The 12,125-nt window shown below is 39.2% G+C and overlaps 1 protein-coding gene across 1 annotated transcript; it reads left to right on the forward strand.

Annotated features, from left to right (window-relative positions):
* Nucleotides 1–1,074: 1,074 nt before the first annotated feature.
* On the forward strand, nucleotides 1,075–2,414 carry LOC142166055 (uncharacterized). Its single transcript, XM_075224466.1, has 3 exons — nucleotides 1,075–1,263; nucleotides 1,704–1,824; nucleotides 2,002–2,414. The coding sequence occupies exons 1-3, from the start codon at nucleotides 1,075–1,077 to the stop codon at nucleotides 2,412–2,414; spliced, it is 723 nt and encodes a 240-aa protein (XP_075080567.1).
* Nucleotides 2,415–12,125: the final 9,711 nt, after the last annotated feature.

Genomic DNA, 12,125 nt, shown 5'->3' on the forward strand with positions numbered 1-12,125 from the left:
GGCACAACAACTTTTGCAGGTACTCAAGGAGTGCAAGACTGCCATTGGGTAGACCATGGCAGACATTAAGGGGATCAGCCCGGCATATTGTATGCACAAAATTCTGCTGGAAGAGGGCACAAACCTTCCAGGGAGCACCAAAAAGGCTGAACCCCAACATGAAGGAAGTGGTGAAGAAAGAGGTGATTAAGTGGTTGGATGCGGGAATCATTTTCCCCATCTCTGACAGCAACTGGGTTAGCCCGGTGAACTGTGTTCCTAAGAAGGGTGGTATGACGATGGAAAAAAATGATAACAATGAGCTGATCTCTACAAGAAACATCACAGGTTGGAGAATTTGCATGAACTACAGAAAATTAAATCCGGCCCCCCGGAAAGACCACTTCCCACTCCGCTTCATTGATCCGATTCTTGACAGATTGGAAGGGAGGTCCCACTTCTGTTTTCTGGATGGGTACTCAGGGTACAATCAAATCTCCATTGCACCAGAGGACAGAGAGAAGACCTCCTTCACTTTCCCATATGGCATTTATGCTTTTCGGAGGATGCCCTTTGGCTTATGTAATGCACCCGCCACATTCCAAAGGTGCATGATGGCCATATTCACTGACATGGTCGAAGACATAATGGAGGTGTTCATGGATGATTTCTTAGTGGTGGGAAACTCGTTCGACGAGTGCCTTATAAATCTAACCCGAGTGTTGAAAAGATGTATTGAGACTAACCTGGTACTTAATTGGGAAAAGTGCCATTTCATGGTACAAGAAGGCATAGTCTTGGGGCACCGATATCAAGCAAGGGAATCGAGGTGGATCGTGCTAAAGATGATGTGATAGCAAAGCTGCCACCCCCAACTCAGTCAAGGCAACCATGAGCTTCCTCGGGCATGCCGGTTTCTACCGGAGATTCATAAAAGACTTCTCACAAATTACCAACCCTCTCTGTAAGTTGTTAGAAAAAGATAACCCTTTCTTGTTTTCTGATGATTGTAGGGTAGCATTCGAGGAGTTGAAAAAGAGGCTAGTCACAACACCCATCATTGTTGCCCCCAACTGGGAGAAACCATTTGAACTCATGTGTGAAGCCAGTAACTATGCAGTAGGGGCAGTGCTAGGACAACGAAAAGACAAGATAATGCACCCAATTTACTATGCCGGTAGAATATTGAGTGGAGCCCAGCTGAACTACACTGTGACTGAAAAGGAAATGCTGGCTGTGGTGTTTGCATTCGATAAGTTCAGGTCATACCTGATTGGCTCTAAGGTAATTGTATTTACTGATCATGCAGCTCTCAGGTACTTGATTGAGAAGAAGGAGTCCAAGTCGCGCCTAATTCATTGGGTGATGTTACTGCAAGAGTTCGACCTTGAGATTCGTGATCATAAGGGCACAGAAAACCAAGTCGCTGATCATTTATCATGACTTGAAGGAGCTGAAAATTCAGTTGAGGTTGAGAATATTCTAGAAACCTTTCCAGACGAGCAGCTAGTTGCTACAAGCCTTGAGGAAGTGCCATGGTATGCAGACTTTGTAAATTACCTAGCAAGCAGTATAGTTCCCTATGACCTTTCCTCTGTGCAAAAGAAAAAGTTTTAGCGTGACTGCCGCATGTATTACTAGGATGAACCTTATCTATTTAGAATATATGTTGACAATATGAATCGGAGGTGTGTTCCGAGATAGAACAATCTTCTGTTTTGCAGGCATGTCACGCATCGGCATATGGCGGGTATTTTGGAGGAATTAGGAAGACAACAAAAGTGCTAGAAGCCGGGTTCTACTGGCCAATAGTGTTTAAGGATGCACATCAACGGGTGAAGGGCTGTAATGAATGTCACCGAACCGGGAACATTTCCCGTCGCCATGAGATGCCCATGAACCCAATTCAAGAGATTGAAGTGTTCGATGTTTGGGGGATAGGTTTCATGGGCCCCTTCGTCATTTCCTTCGGCAATAAGTACATACTTGTTGTTGTACATTATGTGTCCAAATGGGTGGAAGCTTCAGCACTTCCCACCAATGATGCAAGAGTGATGGTGGGGTTTTTGAAGAAGAATATATTCACCCGTTTCAGGACCCCGAGAGCTATTATTAGTGATGGGGGAACTCACTTTTGCAATCGAGCCTTAGAAAGGTTTCTAGCAAAGTACGATGTGCGCCACAAGGTCGCAACACCATATCATCCTCAGACCAGTGGACAGGTTGAAGTGTCTAATAGAGAGATAAAGAGTGTACTAACCAAGATTGTGAACGCCACAAGAACTGATTGGGCAAAAAAGCTAGATGATGCACTTTGGGCCTACAAAACTGCTTTTAAAACACCAATTGGCATTTCACCATATAAGTTGGTGTTGGGGAAGGCCTGTTACTTGCCAGTGGAACTAGAACATAGAGCTTGGTGGGCAATGAAATAGTTGAATCCGGACATTGAGGCTGCGGGCACAACTAGAGTCACAGAATTACATGAGCTCGACGAGTTCCAATATCTTACTTTCGAGAGCACGAGGTTGTACAAGGAGAGAATGAAGAGGATGCATGACAAGAACATTGTTGAGCGAAATTTCAATCCCGGAGACATGGTATTGCTTTATAACTCTAGATTAAGGCTATTTCGGGGTAAACTCAAGTCACGATGGTCTGGACCATTTCGAGTGGTCGAAGTATTCCGTTCAGGTACTGTAAAGATTGCCTCAGTAAAAGACTCTCATACATTTAGAGTCAATGGGCAGAGATTGAAACCATATGTGGGAATGGATGAACGAAAGGAAGTGTCAGAGATCCATATGACTGAACCTCAGAGGTCGAGCAAGCCTTAATGTGCTTATCTACGTAGTGCCGCGACGTTAAATTAGGCGCTACGTGGGAGGCAACCCATGATTTTTGTTGTTTTTCTTTTTTGTTGTTTGATGTTGTACCAAATGTATAGGAAACTAACATCCTTATAATAATAAAAAAATGCTCGTCACCGCGAATGCGGTTGGACCGCGATGCGATAATGGTAAATGACGAGTATTCTGTCTCAAGATTTCTCGATCCACTGTGACCGCGATGGGACCGTGGCCCAACCGCAGTGAAACACGATTATTCTGTTTCACGCCCCTTCACTCACCGCGACCGCGCATGGGACCGCGGTAGACCGCAGTGACTCGCAACAGGTTTGTCGCCCAGGTAAGTCACGTTTTAAAAAGATTTTTTATTTATTTATTTTCTTTTCTTCTACTCTTAAACACTAAAACCACCCGCCCCACCCTCACTTTCCCCATTCTTCTCTCACTTTTCAAACCCTACCCAATATCTCTCTCTCACTTTCTTCTTCTTCTTCTTCTTCTCTCCAAGCCCTGACCTATTCTTGTCACACACACACACACTTCTACAAGACTCCATCTTCCATCAATCTCAATTTCTACAAACCCAGGTATGTCAAGCTTCTTCTCTCCCTTCTTGTGTTTCTTTATTTTTTTTCTTGCAATTTTTATATTGGAAGTGTGTAGTATTTCTATTCCGATTTTGTTTTGTTTTTATTTTGTGCTTTTTAGTGGGTTATGTGAAAAAGGTTGTAGAGAAGAGTGTGGTTTTGTTGTGTAAAATTAATTGTGGTGGGGTGGAATGGTAAGTGAGAATGGTTTATTTGGGGGATGAGTTATGCTTCCATGGGGTTAGGTGTGTTAGAATAGAGACCATGCTCACAATGTGTTTGTGAAATTGCCCCAATGGGGTTGTAATGACTAATGTGACCATGGTGGTGGTGAAGTCTGAGTAACCACCCAGGGTTCACACAACTCAAACCCTCACTAATGGGAGCCTCTATTTTTGGCAGGTACAATGCATCAATCTAGGAAGCGACGTACCATAGGGTCCTCCGCTAGTGGACCGGGTAGTTCTTCTAGAACTCAAGGTCAAGCTAGTGCGGAACAATTTGATCGCGCTAGGTTTGTCTCCAAACCAGCTGAGGACAGGTATAATGCCAAGGCGTCCAAGAAATTGTTACTTGAATTACATATTGACCGGCAAGCCTTGCAAGTGGAATGCCCAAGTATCTTTGCAGAGTTGAGGAGGTGTCAGCTGTACATCTTCTTTGATGAACCAGATGAGGTGAATGTATCGATGGTAAGGGATTTTACGCAAACTGCCCGGAACATGTTAATGGGGTGGTCACAGTATGAAACACCAGGGTAAATGCGTCCCTTGAGGCCATACGCCGAGTGTACCAGTTGCTAGTATTCACTAGGGATACAGATCATTACTTTGCTTATCACCACCCAACTGTCTGGTGGGCATCGATTCTTGAAGCAATATGTGTGCCTGACAGGGAGTATATATGGATAAAGCACCGGATCACACTGAACTCCCAGTATCTCAATTGGGAGGCTAAATGTTGGCTCACAATTATCAACAGCCGTTTGCTGCCCTCCAGCAACACTACCGATGTCAATGGGCCACGAGCAGCAACTATCTACTGTTTTATGACCCACCATGATTTTGATATCACCAAGCTCTTTCATGATGAGATGTTCATTCGCTACCCAGAAGTACTCAAATGGTTTTACTTCCCCTCTCTGGTTACCAAGCTGTGCCGTGCTGCACAAGTTCCTAAAAATCCTAGAGTAGATGGGAAATTGCCACTGAAAGCCCCATTCCGGGCTAGCAAAATTACAGTTGGGAGAGAGTGGGTAGTGATGGTTGTTGATGATGATGATGATGATGCTGATGAGGATGCTGAGGACGCTGCCGCCCCACCACAGCCGAGAGCTAATGAGGCAGGCCCATCACACGCCCGCCGAAGTACCCACATGATAGCCCTGGAGAAAGAAATGGCTGGCCTCCGCACTTCAATCACTGACCTGGGCACCAAAGTTGACAATTTGACAACTCAACATGCCAAGTCGGAGTAAAAGATCATGGGCTGGCTTCGGGCACTAGGATGAGCGTGTCACCTCGATCCTAGCACCGTATCTGATCAGGATTGAGCATCAGGGAAGTCCCCTCACCTTACTATGCTTTATATTCATTGACATGGGGACATGCCAAAGCTTTAAGTGTGGGGTGGGGGTGGTTGTTGTTGTAAAATTGTATAACTTTTATGGTATTGTTTTTTTGTTTGGTATTGTTGGTTTATGTTAGTTAACTTCGAGTTGGCCCGAAGATGGACACCTCTCGACGGGTCTCTTGAGGGATATAAGTCGAACAAAAAAAAACAAAAAAAAAGATTTTCGTTTAATTGGGTAGTGTATCAACTCCCCTTTAGTTTTTCTTTAAACCACGATTCTTTTTCAAGGGTTTCTATTTGAACCGGGTGTAGTTAGTTTTTCTTTTTAGTTTAGAAAGTCTTGGCCGAGAAACAAAAATAGAAATAGGGACCCTTAATTCTATGGTACCTTGAATAAAGACTGCTTTAGTGTGTCACTTAGGCTCTTTAGTTGACTCAAAGAAGGCCTTAAATTGTGTGTTCCTGAATGGCTCAAGTACTTAGAACAGAGTGTTTGATGATCCTAACTGAATTAAGTCATGTGTCGTGTGTGAGTGAGGCTTTCTGTATTCTGTGTTAACATTTAATGCCTGGAACTTGCCCTGTGTGTGTGCAAAGCGAAATGGTAGACTTGTTTGGTCTGGAAAGCGATATAGGCGTTTGTTTGCTTAACCCTTCTATGTATGCTTGTTCCCACCTAACTGTGTATACCCTAGTCAACCCCATTGAGCCTGTAAGCCTATTTTCCTTGGCAACCACATTACAAGCCTAACCCGAGTTTAAATAGCCTATCTTGTTGAACCCTATCACCTCTTAGAAGCACTCAAAGTATAACGGATATGAAAAAATATAAGTGCGGGGTGGTTGGTTGGGCTGTTAAGTGGAATTAAGGGGACAAGAAGAAAAAAAAGAAAAAAAAGTGCACTAGTTGATAAACAATATTAGAGGCCACCAGAAAAAAGACGAAAAATAAAGAGAAGCCTCAAAGTGGTGGCAGATATTAAAAGAAAAAGTGTGCTTAAAGAAAAAAAAAAGGGTTAACATAGTAATGTAATGGTGGAAGGAAGGTGTGACAAAGTTAAGAGCTTAAAAATACACAATGTAGTGGAGTGCTTAGGGAGGTGTAGTCACTATACCCAGATGTATCCTACCCTTCCCGTAGCCAACATTTCAACCAAATAAAGTCTTATTTGATTCGAGACCAAATGAGCTCGATTAGTCGAGTATTACACTAGCAAGCCTATGGTGTGTTGTTTGTGGCATAAGAATTTGTTCTGAGGGTGAGTGAAATATTGTATTTGAATTCCTCAGTGTGTGGTTTGTAAACGATATAAGTCTTTTTTGTAGTGAGTAGGGACATGATTCATGAAGGGAAGGTAAGTCTGGACCTCTGACTGAGAGTAGGAGAGCTGTTTAGGGGTATTGCGTGGCTAGAAAGGAGTCCACTCTTGAGGCGAGGAGGTTGCGCTGAAGTAGTCTATCCATGTGAACTATTCTTGGTATAGGGAGTAGGGAAGTGACCCAATGACAATTAGGCCTATAGAGTGTGGTTTGTTGCTAGAGGACTAGCAACGGTTTAAGTGTGGGGTGTTGATAGTAGGCTGTATAGACACTATTTACACTCTAAATGTACCATACTTTATTGTAGTTTTAAAGGCTAAATAATTAAAAAAATACTCTAATTGGTGTTATTTTGCTTTGGAGGGACTAATCCAAGTTAGGAAGAGACTATGGAGTATTTTGGAGTCAATAATATGGATATAAGGCCAATCAAGAAGAACACAAATGAAAATAAGCAAGAAAGAGGCAAAGGGGGACTGGACAAGAAGCCACCGCGACCGCAGTCGACCGCCATAGGCCAAAAGATTGAGGCAGAATAGTTGCGACTTATCGCGGTCGCGGTCGACTCTGTAATCACCCAGAAATTTTGGGACTAAAGTGTAAATCGGGGAAAACTTATCCTAACCCTTTATAAACTCAACAAACTCGCCCAGACAAAGGTTAAGCTTGATTTAGACTGAATTGGAGGCAAGAACAAGTATGAGAAGAGCAATCAACCATTAGAGTTTTTCAATCTTCTCTTTATTATTTTTATTTGCACATTATTGTAAGCACGTAATTTTTGTCCTATATGAGAATTACTCCCAAAAAATTTTCAAAAATAAAATAATTTTTCTTGGTGTGCAATTTTTGTGATATTTTGTGTAACTATTTGTATGTTTGTCTGTGCATGTTTATTTGTTAAATTATTAAAAATACAAAAATATGTCGCATTTTGCATGTAGGATTTAACTATACAATTTTTAGTAATTAAGTTTGTTTTACAAAAAATAAAAATTACAAAAATAGGCATCGTTCGCATTTTTAGCATTTAATGTCCAAATATACAATTTTATGCTTAATTATTACTTAATTGTGCGTTAATTATTATTGGGAGTAAATTTGCGCTTTTATAACTTAATTTAGTTCTTAATAATAGTTTAAGTATTTTTATATTTTAGTTTTAGAAAAATAAAAGAAGAAAAGAGAGCAAAAAAATAAAGAAAGTCGGAATTGGGCCTCTTCTTCGATTTCAAGCCACAGGCCCAAAAATGACCCAATCTTCCCAAACGACCCAGTCCATTTAGAACTGGGTCGACCCGCTCCATTAACCCAACACCCCTTCTTCATTTTTGTCCTAACACAAAACAAAGAAAAAAGAAAAACAAGACAAAAACCCTAAAAAACTAAAAAAAAAGCCATCCGCCCCCCCACTGTTGCTTCTTCTCCTCCAAAACTCCAAAGCATCAGCCATGGCTGCCCTCAACCCTTCACCTCCATGGCTAACCCCTTCTTCGTCGACGACCACTCCCGTCCTCGACGTCCATGTCGCTGCTGCTTCTGTTTCAACCAAACGACCTCCGAACTCGACCGAACCAGCAACCTTCTCCAACCCCGTCGCTGCTTCGTCTTCGACAACCAACAACCCCGCCTCGTCGTAAAAACCAAGTGACCACTGGAGCAACGCTCACATCCTCACGATCACTGGAGCAGCCTCACGTCCAGCTCCGCCATTGCTGCTGCTCCGTCTCTTCGTCCCAAGCCGCCATGGTTTCCCTCCAATGGCGGAAACTCCACTGCCCCCACCACTGTCAAACCCCCATCATCTTCTCCCTCGTTCCATGAACATCGACACTGCCCAGTCGACTTCCAGCGAGCTTCTGCTTCATCGCCTCCATAAAACCACCACGAACGATCCCAAACCAGTCCATTGCTGCTGCGTCGAGCCCCACTCCATCCTTGCTGCTTCCTCGTCTTCGTTTTCTTTGTCATTACTCCAAGCCAGTCCATGACTACTACCTAGTCTGTGACCTCCAACCATGAACGACAACTCACACACACACAGTGGGGTGTCCAAATGCTGATGCTGTCTCATCGTTCTTCAAGATCAATCCGTCAAGGTCGTCGTTTGTTGTTTTGAGTTCGCCAAGATTAAAAAGGAAGATGGGTTTGTCGTTGAAGTCAAGATCCGCTAGATCGTTAGCAGTCAGTCTTGGTTCGAGTTTTGTTTACAATCGAGTTCGTCGTTGATTCATCTCCGGTTAGTTGGTTTTGAGTTTTATTTTTTGTCCGTGTTTCGTTTTGATATTTCTCGAATCTAAAATCGGTAGATATTTGATTTTTGGTTTTGTTCTTGTTCATGTGCTTTGTTAAATTAATTTTCAGATTTCAAATGGAAGTTTAATTAGTTGTTTTTTTTCATGTTTATTTCATGTTCGTATTATTGTTTAGATAAATATTTGTTAGTTTAATGTTTGTTAGATTCAAATTGAAATTTAATTGATTATTTCTTCAATTTGTTTCATGTTGTTATATATTTTCCAGAAATTATTAATGTTGTTTGAGTCATTTAAATCCGTCATGTTTGTTGTTTTAAAAAAAATAGATTCATTCATGTTCATACTTTGTTTGGATGATCTTGAATCCGAAATTTGTATAGTTTGATTTCTTGTTTATCATTTGTGATTATTTCTTGAATTTGTTTCATAATCTTGTCTAAGTTTAATATAGGAATTGTTGGTTGTAATATTGTTAGAGTTAATTTTAAGTTCAATATGATTGAATTTAGAAACCTAAATATACTTGTTTGTTGTTGTTGTTGAATCCGAAAATAGGATTGTTTGTTGCTAAAATATTGTTCAATCAAATTTTAGTTGTTCTTTATTGTTCAATTTGTGTTCATGTGATTTGTTGTTGAAATGTTGAAGAAATCATGTTCATGTGATTTGTTGTTGAAATATTGAAGAAATCATGTTCATGTGATTTGTTGTTTAAACATTGTTAGAAATTGATCATATTGTCTATATTTTGGTTAAGTTTGATTAATTGATTGTTATAACTGATGGGGTAGTTTGGTAATTTGTAGTACGTTCGGGGGGTAAAATAGTAATTTGCAATAAGGTCGGATTGGGTAGTTTAGGAATTGTACATTTTGTAATTTTTTATATAAAGCATGGAGGACAAAATGAAATGGGGTGGGTTGTGATATAGTTATTTAATATAAAGGGGGGACAAGACAAATTTTAGTGTGGGGGAATCTTGTATTTGTTTATGTTAGGCATGAGGGACAAAATATAATGGGGTGGTGTGATATATTTATTTAATGTAATGGGGATGAGTGGGAAGAGAATGAGTTTGGTAGAGAAAATAGGTTGATTTTAATTGATTAAAAGATTTATGGGTTGGATTATATATAGGAAGTCTTGAACACAAGACAGAGAAACACAGACACACGAAACAGAACATAGATAAGAGAAACGAATCTGAAAAGAAGAGAACAGAAAAGAGAGAATACAGAAATAGAGAGAAAAAAGGGCTGAACATTTAAGAGAAAGAAAAATTCCGAAAAATATTTAAGCTTTCAAAATAAAAATAAAAACTAAAAAAAAAATCTTCTGCTTTCTTTGTTTGAAATCAGTATTAATTGTTGTTGTTTCATTCAAAGCTTGAAGCTTGTTTTTGGGATTACTGCTCTACTGGTTTGCAAACTCTTTTCCTGGGTTGTTACTGTTGCTGGGCTGTTGCTGCTGTGCTGTACTGTTATTACTGCTGCTGATTTTCATCTTCATTTTCTTTTGCTTCCAATATCAGGTATATATTTTAGACTCATGTTGTGGAAAGCTTCAACATTGCCAAATAAATGAAGTTCAGAATTATAATTATGTCTTTTACTCGTTTAAATCTATTAGTTTAAATTTCAGTTTTGTTTCAGTTGATTAATATAGTAGCTTACATTTGATGTGAGAACTGTTAGTTAATCATCCCTTTGAAAATTCGCATAAACTTTGTAATAATGTTATTTATTTCAGAATTTCATTAAGTATAGCTATATTCAAATTATAAGATAGGGAACATGGCAGAAAGCTAGCCATTAATTAAATCTTATGATATTGTTGGCTAAGTATGAAATAGTATGGAACTATCAAGAAACTACATTACTAGCATATTTTGTCACAAAAGTTCGATTTTATTTAAAACTAGATTGATGTAAGCTGTATGTTGTTCGTACATGACATGATAACAGTTACATGTATAACCATAAGTGAAAGGTGAGTTGATATAATTCGTTACGAGGTTAGAATATTAGGAATGGTTCAGACGTACAACTATATTGCATGTGATGCAATTTTATTGAATCAATTTGTATAATAGTTCTCTTTCTTATCAACTTGATTCTTATCTACCATTGTAAACAAATTAACCAAACAATTATAACTTTGGACTAAAAATAAGTATATGAGAAGGATATGGGATTTATAAGCACGAATTGCAACATTTTATGTCAAGGATATGTAGAAATAGAGTTCGCATTAAATATAACAATGAAAATTCTTCAGAAGCTATTAATTTGTTTATCAAATTAATTCTTTTCCAGTTTTATATGCGATTCGATTTTTGGATATATTAATGTTGTATCCACGATAAAAATGGTAGTTTTTTTTAGTTACATGTTGTTTGTTTCTTTTTCATATCATTAATTCTTTAAAATTTGAATAGTTTTGAGGTATATAATTCATACGCGTAAAATAAGACTTGCGGTCAACACATAATAACTTTTGAATTCTTTTCAAGAAAATTTAGAGATGTCTAAATAAGTGTTTCTCTATGGCTTTCATATAAAAATAAGTGGATGCAATAAACAATTTGTAGAGAATTTTATCAAGAATATTTTGTGAAATTAGGGATACGTTCGCGTGGCCTAAATTACATTTTTTTTAAGGTAGTTCGGATTATGCGTTCGCGCAACTTTGAGCCAAAATTTTAATAAAAAAGATTCGTCGGAGGATATTAAATTAATTTCATAAAACCCGAGATGTGCGGTCCACTATTTAAGAAAGGCGAATGTTCTTAATTTTATTTTAAGCACAATTTCGAATATCAAATAATTTTTTTTATAATAAAAATATAAAAATATTATCAACCTTTTTGTGTACACGTATGCGTGGCACGATTCTCTACAATTATAAAAGGTATATAATACGAATATACGTACGCGTGATTCGTTTATATAATTGTAAACAATCTAAACAAAAGCGGTAATAAAATCGGGCAACAAGAAAAAAGGTATTTAGTAAATCAAGATAATTAAGCCAAATATAAAAATGGTTAAGCGACCGTGCTAGAACCACAGAATTCGGGAATGCCTAACACCTTCTCCCGAATTAACAGAATTCCTTACTCAGGATTTTTGGTTCGCAGAATAACAAACAGAGTCATATTCTCCTCGATTCAGGGATTAAAACCGGTGACTTGGGACGCCTTAAAATTCCTAGGTGGCGACTCTGAAACAAACAAACAAATCCCGTTTCGACTGTCCTTTAATTGGAGAAAACTCCCTACGCCCCTCGCGGGGGCGGAAAAAGGAGGTGTGACAGCTCTGGCAACTCTGCTGGGGACAAAAAACCCAGAACCACTGGTTCAGGGTTCAAGAATTCGAGCTTAAAATAATTGTTATAGTTGGCTTTATTTATTATCTGATTTTTACATGATATATGCCTAATGTGCTAAATGATGCTTTTACCACTTTAATATTATCTGAATTGTGTATATACAACTGCTACGAAACCCTTCTTCTTTCTGAGTCTTCTGAATTTATGGTGTACACGTTCGCGTGGCCCAC

The sequence above is a fragment of the Nicotiana tabacum genome, chromosome 11 (assembly GCF_000715075.1).
Source record: "Nicotiana tabacum cultivar K326 chromosome 11, ASM71507v2, whole genome shotgun sequence".
Lineage (NCBI taxonomy): Eukaryota > Viridiplantae > Streptophyta > Magnoliopsida > Solanales > Solanaceae > Nicotiana > Nicotiana tabacum.

Bases quoted from the DNA above. Each gene is read 5' to 3' on its own strand.
- LOC142166055 (XM_075224466.1), top strand. From the start codon at position 1,075: ATGTGTGAAGCCAGTAACTATGCAGTAGGGGCAGTGCTAGGACAACGA. The intron at 1,264-1,703 runs GTAATTGTATTT...TCTGTTTTGCAG, and splicing joins CATACCTGATTGGCTCTAAG to GCATGTCACGCATCGGCATA. The intron at 1,825-2,001 runs GTAATGAATGTC...AATGGGTGGAAG, and splicing joins ACATCAACGGGTGAAGGGCT to CTTCAGCACTTCCCACCAAT.